This window comes from Micromesistius poutassou (genome assembly GCF_964030765.1).
Source record: "Micromesistius poutassou genome assembly, chromosome: 10".
Taxonomy (NCBI): Eukaryota; Metazoa; Chordata; class Actinopteri; order Gadiformes; family Gadidae; genus Micromesistius; species Micromesistius poutassou.
In genome coordinates this window covers 17,583,696-17,599,963 of record NC_140280.1, presented here as the reverse complement: position 1 = coordinate 17,599,963, position 16,268 = coordinate 17,583,696, and the positions used below count along the sequence as shown (strand labels likewise).

General features: G+C 45.7%; 1 protein-coding gene across 1 annotated transcript; it reads left to right on the top strand.

The window, feature by feature from the left end:
* The first annotated feature begins 164 nt into the window (after positions 1-164).
* rsf1b.1 (remodeling and spacing factor 1b, tandem duplicate 1) lies at positions 165-12,519 on the top strand. The gene is made up of 16 exons (XM_084474646.1): positions 165-463; positions 1,685-1,776; positions 2,115-2,207; positions 2,463-2,668; positions 3,023-3,144; positions 3,755-7,650; positions 7,776-8,060; positions 8,412-8,516; positions 8,904-8,983; positions 9,090-9,144; positions 9,228-9,340; positions 9,686-9,753; positions 10,135-10,354; positions 10,931-11,148; positions 11,604-11,783; positions 11,920-12,519. The coding sequence occupies exons 1-16, from the start codon at positions 310-312 to the stop codon at positions 12,480-12,482; spliced, it is 6,450 nt and encodes a 2,149-aa protein (XP_084330772.1). The 5' UTR covers positions 165-309; the 3' UTR covers positions 12,483-12,519.
* The last annotated feature ends 3,749 nt before the right edge of the window (positions 12,520-16,268 follow it).

Below are 16,268 nucleotides of genomic sequence, written 5' to 3'. Positions count from 1 at the left end.
AATGTGTACACGAGATTCGTCATTTTAATCATGTATTACTGAGAGTGGAACCGTCACGCACACAAACACGCACACGCACGCACACACACGAACACACACACACTTAACCGGAATCCCTGCGAGACGCACAACAAAAAGACAGCGCAAATTACACTAACGAGGATGATCTTTCCCCGCGCATACTCGTTTGTTTACATTCGCACATTTCACCGCAAAGACCTCTGGGCCACTATTCCGTCCGACGCGTTGTATTGTGGGCAGCAGCCAGTGGTCCTATGAGCTCGGCGTCTTGCTCCTCCGGTGGAAAAGATGGCTGCTTCGGCGGCAACGTCGAGCCCTCTCCCCGGTTTAAGCCCAAGTTACGCCGTCATATGCTCCTTTCTGGAGCGGTACGGCGCCTTGCTGGATTTACCGGAGCTCACCTTCACGCAGCTGGAGCGATATCTCCAGGACACGTCCTCAGGTAGAGCAGGCGGAGAACTAAAGTGCTATGGGGGATGAGAGTCTACACACCATTGCATGAACGATGTTGCTATCGTGCTAGCGGGCTAAGCGCTAGCCAGTTGTGTTATTGTGTGGTTTCTGACATGGTTGTGTGTTTAAATTTGATCTATTCTTGCCGAACATCTGTTAATCGAAGGAAAAATTGAGGGTGGTGACCGTTGTGTAATCTTTAACAGCTAAACTGCTAATTCGTGTGCGTTTTTCGTGCAGTTTGGAGCTTTAAATGCATGTTGTTTTACAGGCAGCCTTTATCTGCTTTTGAACTGGTTGTGATACAGCGAGAAAGAAATGTGCGATCTATAGTGGAGTGGGGATGGTGCAGACGAAATGTGTCCTTGTGGAATTTTGTGGCAATTGTGGTTCTTTGTGATCTGTCGAAATCCTCAACATTGCATGCGTTGTGCAAGCAATTAAGCACTTTATTTACAGTTACAATATTTTGGCATTTCGTGGTCGCGCATGCGTACTCGGAACCTGAGACTTCCTGATTATTCTGTAATTACGCCTCGCGCAGCAAGCAAGTCCGTTCAAACTAATTGGCGGAGTGTACTCCACTCCCACGTGTGTTCAACAGCAATGCCGGGTTTTTAAATATAAATCGATTTTGTATGGTTCGGTGTTTTCAAAAGCGCTATTCTCGGAGGCCATCTTGAGGAATACGATACAGAGCCCTGACAATTTACTTTCCCAGAAACTTCCACTTCTTTAAGAAATATAGGCTGTTCAAACAAAGCCGTTTTAAATGTCTTATACGTGATACAAGTTGAAAAATCATATCAAATGAATACTTTTAATTTATTAAAGTATGGTTTTACAAGTGAATAATAAGTAGTTATTTAACAAATCATGTCTCCTATATCATGTAAAAGGTTAAATTCTCACATTAAAACGAAATAAACGAAAATTGCACCTGAAAAAGTAATGAATTGCCTAATTGTTTGTGTACATTTTTGTTTAAAGGGAGTTGTTATGGTGTACTTAATAATGTTAAATTGATCATGTTTAGTTAATAATATTGAACTAATACAAAAATAAACGTAAAAGAAAATAAGGTAAACAAAATGTGAATGTTAATTACTATATAATATATATAATGGCTCGCTTGCCATCATATTGGTGATTATGTCACCATAAATGCACAGAAGGCATAACTTGTCTTTCTCCCGTGCAAATCCAACAGTTCCTAAGCTTCTGGTGGACCTTCACATGAAACTGCTGAGGAAGATTGGCAAGTCGGTGTCAGCTGAGAGATGGGAGAAGCATCTTGTCAAGGTAAGCACTTTGTTAGCGTGCCACTGGATCTGAACTAGCAAGTCTGTTTGCTTAAGATTAGGATGGTTGTTATAGACTTATTTGTTACTGCATTCCAAGGCACTGCATTTGATTGCCATGACAATGTATTCCAATTTTAACGCCTACTCCATAAAAAATTCTATCTCAACATATTTTCAGTTTAAAAATGTTTGTTTATTTGTTTTTTGTTTCAAATTGCAGTGACATTTTTGATTGTGGAGACATCTTTTAGTCCATGCTTTAATTTCATCCTGATTTCTTCTATTGTTTGTTTGTTTTCAACTTTTATGTTAATGAATTGTACTTGTGTCTTGCAGTTATGTCAAGATATCAACACGACCTGGGCATGGGAGCTCGAGGAAAATGGATACAAAGACATGTCTGTGGAGTGCAAGACAGCAATTCTTAAAGTGAGTGAGGCGTATAGCATTTCCATTCAAACTACCACATTGAAAAAAATGCAGAAGCCAACCACAGTTTTGCATGACTCTGTGACAAACACTGCTCCTAAGGTCACCTGTAACAAGGCTATGTCCTGCTGGCATTTTTTTTTTTTACATCTAAATGGGACATTTTTACCTTATGCAGTCCAGTAATTATTTCACAGTATTAATCAACAAGATTTCCCATCAGACTAAACCTACTTTTTTGTTGTTTTTCCACAGTATTTGTGTGAATGCCAATTTGATGACAATGTTAAGTTCAAGACCGTCATCAACGAGGAGGATCCAGATAAAATGCGCCTGCAGCCGATTGGTCGGGACAAGGACGGCCAGATGTACTGGTTCCAACTGGACCAAGACAACAACGTGCGCGTATATCTGGAGGAGCAGGACGACCTGGACGGCTCCTCTTGGAAGTGTATTGTTAGGTAGACAGAAAAATGCTTCCCCCCCCCCCCCCGCCCAATGATTTTAAGTGATGTTGATGATTCCTCCTCCCTCTGCTGTACCCCACCGTTTAACAAGCAGTGTGCTTGACACAGCTTTTGCAATTAATTTTCCTGATTGATGTAAATTGGAGCAGAGTGACGTGATTTGCTAATCATATTTCACTTCTTGGTACTTAGTTTGACGTGCTCCATTGTCTCCAAGGTCACCAATATGAGTCAATCAAAAAACGTAATTGTAATATTACAACAGACTCAGTTTAGAATTATGGTTTACATGTTGGGCCCTCTCAAAGCCAGCTGTTCACTAATGCGTTGTGATTGGTTAATTCACAGAACCAGACATGACTTGGCCCAGGTTGTAGCTCTGCTGAAGACCCAGATTGACCCTGAACTGTTGGCCAAAGAGTTGGCCAAAGATGCTAATGTTGCAGATGGAGGGGAGAAAAACAATGGCGGTAAGTTCTGGAATAGTCATAGTGCCATTTAGTAATGTTTACATTAAGTGTTTAATTTTGTAGCGTTTCAGCATTCTTTTGTGATGTTTGTGAAAGCTCCTTAGATATAAGGTGCTTTTACATCCGAGGTGTTACACTGATACTATGGTTAGTATAGGGTGCTGGGAATACTCAAACTTGAACTTTGTTGTGTTCATCGCGTTCAATGTGCTGCTCATAGTATGCACATGCAAAAGACGTCCAGAGAATGGTGACAACTGTACCGCTTTACCCACACAGATAATGCATTTGATTACTTTCCATTTTAGTAATCTTGTTTTTTTTTTTTGTATTTCGATATATGTATACATGCTTTTTGGCAGACAGTGACATCACATCAAACTCTCCATACAAATTCCAACGTATATTGCTCAAACGTCATGTTTGCACATTTTGGTACCCTTTTAGGGTAAAGGAACAGCATTTAAACTAATTAGTCACTGGTTTGGATCAAATCAAACAAACTATAGGTGTTAAAAGGGACGCGCCCTTTGTCAACACAGCTTGAAGGTTGACCAAGTATACCACTGTATGTGTATCCTATTTGCATTATGTGTCTTTTAAATTTCAGATGGATTAAAAAAGTCTGAGGACGTAACAACTGATGACGAAGACACCAAAGACCCATCAAGCTCCATCTCAATAAAAACTGAGAGCAGTGAAACACAGCTACAGAAAGATGACACTAAATCTGAAGTACCTGAGGCCAAATCCCCACTAAATGGCCATTGCAAAGATGAATCCGAACCTGCAGACCAGTCAGACAAGTCAGACAAAGGCATTTCAAACAGCAGAGTCATTGTAAATGAACAGGCTGTCAAAGAAGAGCCAATGGAGGTAACAGAGAATAAAATCAACGAACCTGTGCCCATTTCTGAGGTTGTATGTATTAAACCAAAATCGGAGGCAGGCGACCAGATCCGCAGAAATGCCATCGAAGAACACCAGCGGTCACTCAGGAATGACCAGCAGGCCAAAATCCCTCTGAAAAAAAGAGGGATGAAACTTAGCGAGGATTTTGACAAAAACAGTGGGACTAATATCATCACACAATGCCCACCCATAACCAATTTCAAAGATGCTGCAAAGGTGGTAGGGACTTCAGGAGAGAAACGGGGAGAAAAAGATCATGTCAATGGGAACACCAATCACACCGTCAACACAGATTTACAGAGTGTATCCAGTAGCAAAGAGCAACAGCTGGCACAAAGTTTGAGTGTTAGTAAAATCGTTGAGGACAGAAACAAAGAGGTGACATCTGCAGAGCAGGCTAGACTTGGAGACAAAAGGCAAGGCTCTACTATAGACAATACATCCACAGAGGAGCAAGGCTCATCAAGTCAGTCGAGTCAAGTTAATAAGGAGATCACTGTTGCTACTGGAGAAAATGTACAGAATGACAAATGTCCTGTTAAGTCTTCCTCGCCTCTAACAGAAGGGCCTCCACCTCCATCTAAGGATTTAAATGTCACACTTTCAAAGTCATCTGACCACAAAGAGCTTAGCAATACAGAGCATTCTAAATCAATCAACACACCAGTAAGTAAAATCATTGTAAATACAGAAACCGACTTGAATCATAAAACAGAGTCGGCATTTGCAGTCTGTTCCAGCGGCCCTTACAATTCAAAAGAAAATGCTACCGCGAAAGACGAGGATACGTTGAAGATGGACTCTAAAAATGCAGCCAGTTCTGACATTAAGGCAGACAAATCACACGCTACAGAAAAAGAATCATGTAAACTTACAGAGAAATCCAAAAGTCTTAAAGACCCAGGAAGGCCCTTAACCACTACTGCAAAAACTGCAGTAGCAACCTCTGAGAAAGCTAGTGTCCAAGAAAAGAAAGAGACTGTATCTGAGGTGGACCAGAAGAAAGACGCCAAGTCTCAAAAAAGAAAGCTATATGATGGCACAGAGACCCGTGATGGCATTTCAAAGTCGAAGGAGGTAGAGTTGGTAGCTGGTGATGATGTATCAAAGCCAATGGAGGTAGATTCCAAGGCTGGTGATGATGTATCAAAGTCAGAGACAAGTGCTCCAACTAAGGCGAAAGAGGGAAGCCAAACTGAAATCAAAACGAGGAAGGCAGATCAAGACCTCAAGAAACCATTGAATATGCCAGAAAATGAAATATCTAAGCATTCTGAAAAAAATTGGACACAGTCTGCAGATAAACATGAATCGATGCCTGACCAACTGTCTCAAGTTGACAAATCAAAGTCCTTGTCTACTTGCAATCCACCACTTGAGAGTGGAAAAGCTTCCAGCAAGGAGAGGGACAATGTGGCTAGTCATAAGAGTAAAGAAGGGGTTAGCAAGGAGAGTGAGAAGGCGGCCAGCAAGGAGAGTGAGAAGGCGGCTAGCAAGGAGAGTGAGAAGGCGGGTTGCAAGGAGAGTGAGAAGGCGGCTAGCAAGGAGAGTGAGAAGGCGGCTAGCAAGGAGAGTGAGAAGGCGGGTTGCAAGGAGAGTGAGAAGGCGGCTAGCAAGGAGAGTGAGAAGGTGGCTAGCAAGGAGAGTGAGAAGGTGGCTAGCAAGGAGAGTGAGAAGGCGGCTAGCAAGGAGAGTGAGAAGGCGGCTAGCAAGGAGAGTGAGAAGGCGGCTAGCAAGGAGAGTGATAAGGTTGGTAGCAAGGAAAGCGACATGTTGGCTAGTAGGGAGAGCCAGAAGGTGACTAGCAAGGAGATTCACAAGGCTTCTGACAAGGAGAGTGGGAAGGCAGTTAGTAAGGAGAGTGAAAACAAGGAGAGTGAGAAAGTAGCTAGCAAGGGGGGTGAAAAGGCTTCAGCCGAAAAGAGGGAGATGGTAGTTAGAAAGGAGAGTGACAAAGTGGATAGCAAGGAGAGTGACAAGCCACCTAACAAGGAGAGAGAGAAGGCTTCTAGCAAGGAGAGAGAGAATGCCTCTGCCAAAGAGAGTGAGAAGGCAGCTAGCAAGGAGAGTGAGAAAGCTTCTAGCAAGGACAGTAAGAGTGGCTCCACCAAAGATGGTAAGAAGGCTGTTGCCAAGGAGAGTGACAAGGCTGTTGCCAAGGAGAGTGACAAGGCTGTTGCCAAGGAGAGTGAAAAGGCTGTTGCCAAGGAGAGTGAAAAGGCTGTGGCCAAGGAGAGTGAGAAAGCTGTTTCTAAGGAGAGTGAGAAGGCTGTGGCCAAGGAGAGCGACCAGACTGCTAGCAAGGGGGGTGACAAAGGTTCCACCAAAAAGACTCAGATGGAAGCTAGCAATGAGAGTGTGAATGCCTCCGCCAAAGAGAGTGAGAAGGCAGCCAGCAAGGAGAGTGAGAAGGCAGCCAGCAAGGAGAGTGAGAAGGCAGCCAGCAAGGAGAGTGAGAAGGCAGCCAGCAAGGAGAGTGAGAAGGCAGCCAGCAAGGAGAGTGAGAAGGCAGATAGCAAGGGGGGTGAAAAGTCTTCTGCCAAAAAGAGTGACAAGGCAGCCAGCAAGGAGAGTGACAAGGTAGATAGCAAGGAGAGTGAGAAGGTAGCTAGTAAGGAGAGTGAGAAGGCTTCAAGCAAGGACAGTAAGAGTGCCTCCACCAAAGACAGTGAGAAGGCTGTTGCCAAGGAGAGTGAGAAGGCTGTTGCCAAGGAGAGTGAGAAGGCTGTTGCCAAGGAGAGTGAGAAGGCTGTGACCAAGGAGAGTGAGAAGGCAGTGGCCAAGGAGAGTGAAAAGGCTGTTGCCAAGGAGAGTGACCAGACTACTAGCAAGAAAAGTCACAATGCGGATAGCAAAGAGACCGACAAGGAAGATGGCAAAGAGAGTGACAAGACTGCTAGGAAGAAGACTGACGAGGCTTCGAGCAAGGAGAGTGAGAAGGTTGTTACCAAGGAGAGTGAGAAGGTTGTTACCAAGGAGAGTGAGAAGGTTGTTACCAAGGAGAGTGAGAAGGCTGTTGCCAAGGAGAGTGCTAAGGCTGCCAGCCAGGAGATGGACCAGGACTTGGATAAAATCAACCCTGAAAATGACAGTCGGGACGAGGAGCGCAAAAAGAGCGCTGCTACAGAAGAGCCAGATGAAGATATTAAAACTACCAGCAACGTTGATCGACCGGACGGCTCCAAAGCGTTGGACAGCGACCCCCGCGTGGCCAATGAGGAAGAGTACTCCACAAAGCGGAAGGAAGACTCGGACAGCGAACCGCTGCCAAAGGTCAGACGAGGGGGCGCCCGGACAAAGGCCAAGCCTCGCAGACGGGTCAAACATCAGGTTGAGGAGAAACCGGCTGACTCTGAGTCGGATAGCAACATGAGGCGGTCCCTACGACGGTCGGCCCGGATCTCCAGACCCACCGAGAAGGCGGTGGAGAGGCGGCACACCGACCCCTCGCCTGAGAAGCTGGGAGACAAAGGAGATAAGGAGAAAGAGGGGGGAGAAGAAGAAGAAGCAGAGGAAGAGGACGAGGGGGGGAAGCTGGTTGGCAGTAAACCAAAAGAGAAGAAGGTTGACCAAGAGGGCCAGTCAAAATCAAAGGTGAGCTTACTCTTGCTCAAAGCATCCTAGAAAACTGCCTTCAGAAGCTCACTGTATGTAATATACAACATTCTCTTTGGGGCGTGTGGAAACAAATAATTTAGGGGCTTGTTTTTTTTTTCTAGGGGAGAAAGCGTCGAAAGATCCAGTGGTCACGGGCGCGGCGCAAAAAGAAAGGCTCTGAGGACGAGGACAGCTCGCAGGGCAGCGGCGAGGCCTCCAGCGAGGAAGAGGAGACGGAGGCGGAGCTGGACGACAGCGACGAGGACTACAAGGTCGAGCGGGGCAAGAAAAGAAGGAGAGGCCACCGGGAGAGACGGAGCTCCGACTCCTCCACCTCCTCCGATGACGACCTCCCGCCAAACGATGACCCCTGCAAGCACTGTGGCTTGCCCAATCACCCTGAGCTGGTGGGTCCCGCCTCTCTCCGTCCCTCACTAGTGATGCCCATACTGAGATTAATGAATTGAAGTAAATAACAACGTCTTTGATTATGTCAACACATTTCCCTGTTTGGATTCCAGGGACTTTGTCCTGTTAATAGTCACTGAGGCTTTTCTGATGTACTTTTCAGTAGGGACCTTTCAGTAGCAGCTTTAGTTTTTTGTTTTTTATTCACTCGTATTCTTGTCTTGCATTCTTGTCTTGCATTCATTTTTTTTTTTTTTTGTGTTTCGATTTGGTTGGTCATTGAACGTAAATGTCCTCCCTGCTTTCCGCCGAAGCATTCCACTCACCACAGCCTACCGCTTCCCTCCCAGATCCTGCTGTGTGACTCCTGCGACAACGGCTACCACACGGCGTGCCTGCGCCCCCCTCTCATGATCATCCCTGACGGAGAGTGGTTCTGCCCACCCTGCCAACACGTACGTAGATGGAGACGCAGCGTTTGTGATGGGTCAACCCAAACCAGATTCTATAGTGCAGTGTTGGGGATGACTCGATAAGCTTCTTGGTCAACAGGAAATGTAGTCCTTTTTAAAACCCCCCCTCCCACTTCCAAAACGGCAAATATTTGGTTTGAGGATTGCAGGTTTTGGGTTTTCTTTTTCAGATATAATGGATAAAGTCAGATAAAATGTGTTATGAAATGATTTTTGCTTTGTGTTTAGGCGAATGAAAAAATATTTCATAACTTGCTTTGATATTTTTTTTTGGTCTTTAGGGTGTGTTAGATTTGACAACAATGAAAATAATTGTATCCTGCCAAAGTTCAGAAAGACCTAACGCTCTGGGATCCCTCCGCCTTGCAGAAGCAGCTCTGCGACAAACTAGAAGAGCAGCTGTTGAACCTGGACACTGCATTGAAGAAGAAGGAACGTGCAGAAAGAAGGTGAGACCTTGACTGATCTCCAGGGTAAAAATGGCATGTGGGTGGACTTTAGGTCAAAGAATCACAACAGGAATGTACTTGACTACAACATCTGATGTTTCTGTAGGAAAGAGCGTTTGGTGTACGTCGGAATCAGCGTGGAAAACATAATCACGCCTTCTGTAAGTACTCCCAGCCTCAAATATGCTGAAGTTGCAATGCTTGCCACACTTGGTCACACTAACCTTCCTCTTTGTCTTCCCAGGCTGAGGTGGAGGAGGTCAAGGAAGAGCCAATTATCAAGGAGAAGAAGGAGGTGAAGCGAAGCAAGAGCTGGGGTCGAAGGTCCACACGGGCCAAGAAATCCATTAGCTACAGGTGATTTAAAGAACACATTATCATGATCAAAACCACATGTTAAACGTTATTTTAAAAGGTTTATGCACATAATTTACACCCTGAGTGTTACTAATGTTAGAGAATACTTCAGAATTCTGTCACGACAAAACTTACCATGTTTTGGCACTAGGAGAAATAGAATTAGGTGCATCAGGTGTATTAATTTCCACCAAAAAATAAGGTGCATTGAAACACATTACATCAGGAAAAACATTTTCCTGATAAAGTTACGATACAGTAAGCAAGTACTATGCAATAGTGTAACGTGATGAACAAAAATGACACCAGTATCCGTTTTAATGTCATTATTATTTGTCCTCACAGGTTTGACGAGTTTGACGAGGCCATCGAGGAGGCAATCGAAGAGGACATCAAAGAAGCCGAGGGTGGAGGTAGGAGGAGCTAAATATGCCAGTACTCACCACTAAATATCCCCTTATTACATCAACCTAATCTGGGATCCAGCGGTCCTACTATGTTATAGCACCAGAACCTCTAGCGGGAGATGGCACAGAGCCTTGGCCTGGAACCAAAATTTTAAAGGGGAGGAGTTACATTTTGACTCGTGCTGGCAAATTTGTGTTACTGTTAATAGCCAATTAGGTGCTTACAGATCCCCGCCACGCAAAATAAAGTGTGAACCTTAACTAAGTTAACTAAGCCCTGAGCTTGTCTTCCACTGATCCTAGATCATTTATTCAGGCTGTTTTTTTGCGGGACGACCCACCTCGACCTCCTTCACAACTCACAACCTTCTACCCCACTGCCCACAGGGGCCGGCCGGGGCAAGGACATGGCCAACATAACGGGCCACAGCCGGGGGAAGGACATATCCACCATCCTGCAGGCGGGGGAGGGCCAGGAGAACGGCCAGCCGCCGCCGCCGCCCAGCGCGGGCCAGCGCAGGAAAAAGCGCCGGCGCCTCAACGACCTGGACAGCGACAGCACGGTGGACGAGGAGGAGAGCGAGGACGAGTTCCGCCTCAGCGACAGGTACGAGCCAGGAGCGCTCACACGCCCACCGCTGCACCGGACGCTTCCAACCACACAAGGGTGTCGAAGTCCCTTGTAGCGGTAGTTTGGAATGCATGCACACACCCAGTGCGCAGTGCGCACACACACTGAACACACGTGTCCGTACTGCACACATACGTGTGGAGTGCACGCACACTGTACACAGACACACGCACGCACGCACACACACTGCACAGACACACATACGCGTGCACTGCACACTGTTGAAAAGGGTCTGTTCAACTGTGAGGGCAAAACATTGAAATGCATCCCGCTTTTAATAACTAGGCCAAAAGTATTGTGTTTTTAGATCATGAATGCTCCCGGAGCGCTCAGACTTTATGACCACATTGTTTGTCCTTGATATAATATATTATATTATAGTATATTATATTATTATATTATATTATAGTATATATAAGTATATTATAGTATTATGATAATGTAAAGCAAATGTCTAAGAAGCCATAAGTACAGTACACAATCATACAAACAGAATGAACCTCTGTGTGCACGCCACAATAACCCGGACGGTGTCCCACTCCCCGGGCGTAGCTCTGAGGAAGAGGACTTTGTGGTGTCGGACCAGGAGGGTGAGAGCGAGGCGGCCGACTCCAACGACAGTGACTTTGCCAGCGGGGGCGGCCGCCGCAAGGTGGCCCGGCCCCGGAAGGTCCCCAAGCAGAGACGCAGCGCCCGGCGCCGCCGCCGGCCCCGCGGGTACTCGGACGAGGAGGAGGAAGAGACCGACGAGGACGAAGAGGAGGAAATCGGTACGCGTTGTGTTTTTAGATCTGAAAAAAATCAGTTTTGTGTCGCACCACAACGTCATAGTCTCGTGGTTAGGGTGTTGATTTCTCAGTCAAAATGTTGTGTGTTCAGTCCCCCCCGTACTGTAAGACGTTTTGGATAAAACTCTTTGGTGGTTATTTTGGGACCAAGTGTGCAAACCATATTTTGACATTATAGTATTTTTTATTGAATCAGTGTTGACTGTTACTTTTAAATAACTTGATCCGGTTGATGAAATTGCACATTCTAAGGACGGTATTTTAAATGTCTTGGCCTTAACGATTGCAACGTGATGATGGGCCCTGCAAGGAAGATTATAAGCACACAAACATTCTAAGATGACCCATGAAAGAAGTAACTTTTATTAGATTTTTCTTTTTTTTAATATATTGGGATTAGACGGATAGTCTTATGGGGGTTTTGTTTGTTGTCGTAGCGACTGCGGGCTCCAGCGAGTACAGCGACAGCGACCTGGACGTGAGCATGCGGCGGTCGCGGCGCAGCCTCAAGAGGAAGGTGAACTACCGTGAGACGTCCGAGTCTGACGGCTCAAAGGCCAGCACCAACCGGGACAAGATCAAGTCCCGCCGGCCGCTCGCCAGCTCCGACAGCGACGGTCAGTCACTCCCTATGCGCTGATTCTACATTTTAAATGTGTTGTAGTAGTAGTAGTGTGCAAATAGGCCCACTTGCGTCGGGTGCGCTCTCCTCGGGAGAGCCTGAATCCTGACGGCGCTGCCTTCTCTCGACAGCGAGCGACTCTGAGGAGGGGAAGGGCAAGGGCAAGGGCAAGCGGCGGGCCGAGTCCCCGGCGGCCCGCTCCCTCCAGCGCAAGCGGCTGTCGGTCAAGCGGCGGCGGACGTCGGACGACTCGGACGGCGACTCGGACGGCGACTCGGGGTCTTCGGAGGAAGACCGCCCGGTCCGCAAGCGCGTCAACCGCATCGCCTCGGACGACTCGGACGACGAGGAGGAGGAGGAGGAGGAGGAGGAGAAGGGGTCAGCGGGGGTCGGGGGGCAGCAGCAGAAGGCGACGGAGAAGGTGGGCTCGGGCGGAGCAGCGGCGAAGGGGCCCATCTCAACCGCTGCCCCCTCGTCGGACTACGGCCTGGCCGCCAACGGACCGGCCCCCGTGAAGGGTCTCGAGGGTCTGGGCCACATGGAGGCCAAAAACATGGCTGCCACCGCCGCCGCCGCCGCCGCGGCCCCCAACGGCCTGGCCCCCCAGGAGATGGCGCCGCAGGACGAGGACGAGGACGACCTGTTGGGGGTCACGGACCTGGTGGACTACGTCTGCAATAGCGAGGACTTGTGAATCAAGAGTAGAGCGGGAAGAAAACGTAGAGGGGGGGGGGGGGAAAGATGTACTTTTTCATTTTTTTTGTGGTATTGTATTTTTATATTGCTTAACTTTATGAACGACGTTCCTCTGTCCGAGGAACACTGTGCCCCCCCCCCCCCCCCCCTGTCTGTCCACTCCTCTCCGTGTAGGACTCCAAACTGTCTTTCCCCCCCCCCCTCCCCAACCCAAGCCAAGCACTGCTTTACCTCAGTGTCCCAACAGTCGAGTCGTGTGACCTAAATAGTCGGGCTATATTTTGCCCCACACACTATTTCAACAAGAAATGACAAAAACTAGCCAGTCCTCTCCTCTTGCTGCCATTGGTTGTGTTCTCATTGTGCTCTCATGTTGTTATGTTGCCAATGGTCCGGGTGTCCTCTGTGGTCCTCTGCTTGTCCTGGACTTCAGAAGTTCAGGGTGCACGCTACTCCGCTATGAAATGGACGTTCATGGAGGGGAAGATGTGACGTGATGTTGACTCGTCAACAAAGAATACTCCATCCGTTTTCTTAATCTTTGGATATGACGATACGGTTTTAAAGGCATGGCATTCCAATAATGATCTGGTTTCATGTACAATTTTTTTTTCTTTCTTTTCTACAAACATTTAGCCATTTAAATCTAGATCTTTCCGCCAACTAAAATAGAAACTCTTGGCAACGTTTTTGTTCTCCATTATCTGTTAGTACGTTGTACTAGTACTGTTACTCATTCTATTCTATCTATATGCTGGATAAGTTGGCTCGAACACCCAAAGGACTCTTGGGTACCATGGCTGATGTCTGTTGGCCTTAGACCACCACTAGATGGCAGTTGAGGCGCGGTGTTGTCTCTAGCTGTCCCGCGTGTGCAGAAGACGGACATAGGGCCACCAACAATACCACGGTCGTCAGTGCGAATCGGATGTGCTTCCAACAACTTGCTCATTTGTTCCGTCGCCAAGTGTTGCGGTACCATTCATATACCTATTCAAAGCCTGCCTGTCTGTGTAGGAAGGGTTGAATGTATATAAAGGACCAATTATTAGTGTAGACTTTGTCTCCCTGCCTCCACCCCATTACCCTGCCCCCTCCTCCAAAAGTGGTTAGTTTAGACTTTGTACATTGTATACATATATAATTATTTTTACATTTCTGTGCTGTCATTGAGGAGCGGTGCAATTCCCATATTTAGACGCGTCATAGAATCTGTAAAGGGAATGTTGTGTGCGGATAAAGTCACTCACATTGGGACTTTATTTGGAGCTCATTCACAGTTGTAAAATGGTGGATGATGTTTTTATCGTTTCCTGTTTGAGTGTTTTTGCTTTGCCTTTGGGGAGGGGGGTGGTGGGGTTGGGGCGTAATATATCCGTTATTTTTACCATTTGTGTTTTTATATCCCATCTGATAACTATAATGTATTTTTGTATATCTGAAACTGTGTTGTCTCTTTTGGATCACTGTCTCCTCCTCTGTGCATCTCCCCTGTGTGTGGGTTCACCCGCCCCCTCTCCGCATGTCATTTTTCCTCATCGAATGCCCAGCTCCAAAACTCAACAAACTCATTTGACTGAGTGGTGTATTTATTTAGAAATCCCTCTTTGCCTTCCATGAGTGTCTACGAAGTGTGATCTCGCTCAACGTTTCCTTTTTAAACTTCTGTAACGGTAATAGACTTAGGTGAGGCCGTCTGCGCCAATCATACACACAAACATACAATAGTTCAATATATATATATATATATGACCCGATGACATGTTTTCAAGCTAATTACCCAGAATGCAATTCTGGGTAGTAGTTTGGTCAAGCAACCCTGTTAATCCACTGATGTTTCGGAACCAGTCTGTGTATATCTCTAGGTTTTTGCTGTAATATATGTAGAGGCGTTTTATAATCACAAGAAAACAAATATATTGGGCAATTATTACAGATTGCATGAGATTTTATTATTTTTCTTTTGTAGGAACTTGATGTTGATACAGTTTTTTGTAATCAAATCTGCAAACTGGCATGTTTGGATTTGTTTAGGATTTTATCCCCCCCCCCCCCCCAATATGTTGCATTATTACAAAGGGACATCAAAGGATATCTGATTTGCAGTGAAACTGCATTGGTAGGCATGATAAGTGATTGACATGGAGTAAAAAAACATGCAGAATTGTGTCTTGTGAGGGATAATGAGTAGAATATCCTTGTAAATTAGTCTTGGCATGGTCTTCACAAAGGATAAACCACTCTTGTTCTTTGTTGATTTTCATATATATATATCTATACTAGCTGTGGCCAAATCATTTTAACTGAAGCTAAATGAATGAAGTGTTACTCAAAATGCACGACATTGGTCTGACTGAGTTCAACTGATTTACTTTTAGATTATGTTGTTGGAGAATACAGTAGCAAATGTTGGGGAGGGGGGAGGGTGGCTTTGATGTGGAGTGGTGAGATACTGGGAAAGATCCGTGGAGTGGGTTGTGTTTGTCCCTCTATGCCACATACAGATGGGGGGAAAGTGGAGAGCTGATGCCAAGGACTGAAGTGTTAAAGCGTTGCCTATTACCTCATCTCGAACCCGGGAGGAGAGACGTCCTTGTCCGTTGTTTTGAACCTTGTAGATTGCTCATCGATGTTGCGTATGTCTTATACATTTGTTTTGTTAATGTCACTATGTTATTTCTTATGAATCCGATCTTGTACATTTGTCATAATAAAATGGGTTTAATCCTGACTCGTAGTTGGGATTTTTGTGATGTCCAGGAACACTTTAAAGGTTTAACAAATAATTGGATAATTATTTGATAAGATCTTGGCCTAAAATTTATATTCAATGAGTTTTTATAAATCTTTGCTAAATAAGTGATCTCTCACGGTCTCTCAAGTACTAGTGGAGTGAGTGGGTACAGATTCTAGAGTTCAGGCCACAACTTGTTTTGCCAATACAAGCTACTGTCCCAGGACCTTTTTACATCCATGGTTTACAATGATCCATCCAGAGTGAACTGGAACTGGATTGAGTTTTCACTGATATAGATTCATATTTAAGTAGGTATTTGACAGGCAAAATTCCAAATGCATCCTCATTCTGCATAATGAACAGCTATAGAGTAATTTAGAGGGAATGTAGCTTATCTGATCAATAGGTGAGAATGTTGTTCATTATTGATTCAATCAATGCTTATGGTGGTTACAAAGTTCCCATTATGCAACAGACCCCATGTCTCTTGCTTAATGAGAAATCTGCAGAATGACAGGAATCTGTCGTGTGTATGGTAGGTCTATTTTCTTCCAACAGGAAACAGCCGAAGACCTAAATATAACTTTACTGACTGTTACTACTTAAGTAAGTTACTATAACCTACACAGTAGCAGAAAAGTAAATAGTTAGCCTTGGCTTTTCTCTAGGTCTTACAGGTAGTAAGTAGTACATGAGTTCACCTCTGTAGCAATGCCAATGCTACACCCCACCTAGGTGGCTGGCTGCCACACTCCACATAAAGACATATTTTGCTGGGCTCCTCCAAGGAAACAGAGTAGTGATGTTGGAAACAGGTTTATTGCAGAGTTTGAAGTGAATGCTACATGAAGATGGCACTCCATGTTGCCATGTAGAAGATCCAATCTACCTAGCTAATCTGTGCATATTGATTGCTTAACATCAACAGGTGTGCCCCAGGGTCCAATCAGGCTCACTCAGACCAGGTGAGGCTGCTTAAACCCACCATCTTCCACACTCACTCCACAACCTTAGTTGTGGAGTGAGTCATTTTATTGAACGTAACAG

Excerpts from the sequence above, each read along its gene's own strand:
- rsf1b.1 (XM_084474646.1), top strand. The coding sequence starts at position 310 with ATGGCTGCTTCGGCGGCAACGTCGAGCCCTCTCCCCGGTTTAAGCCCA. Across the intron at positions 8,984-9,089 it reads AAGGAACGTGCAGAAAGAAG|GAAAGAGCGTTTGGTGTACG; the intron begins GTGAGACCTTGA and ends ATGTTTCTGTAG. Across the intron at positions 9,754-10,134 it reads CAAAGAAGCCGAGGGTGGAG|GGGCCGGCCGGGGCAAGGAC; the intron begins GTAGGAGGAGCT and ends CACTGCCCACAG.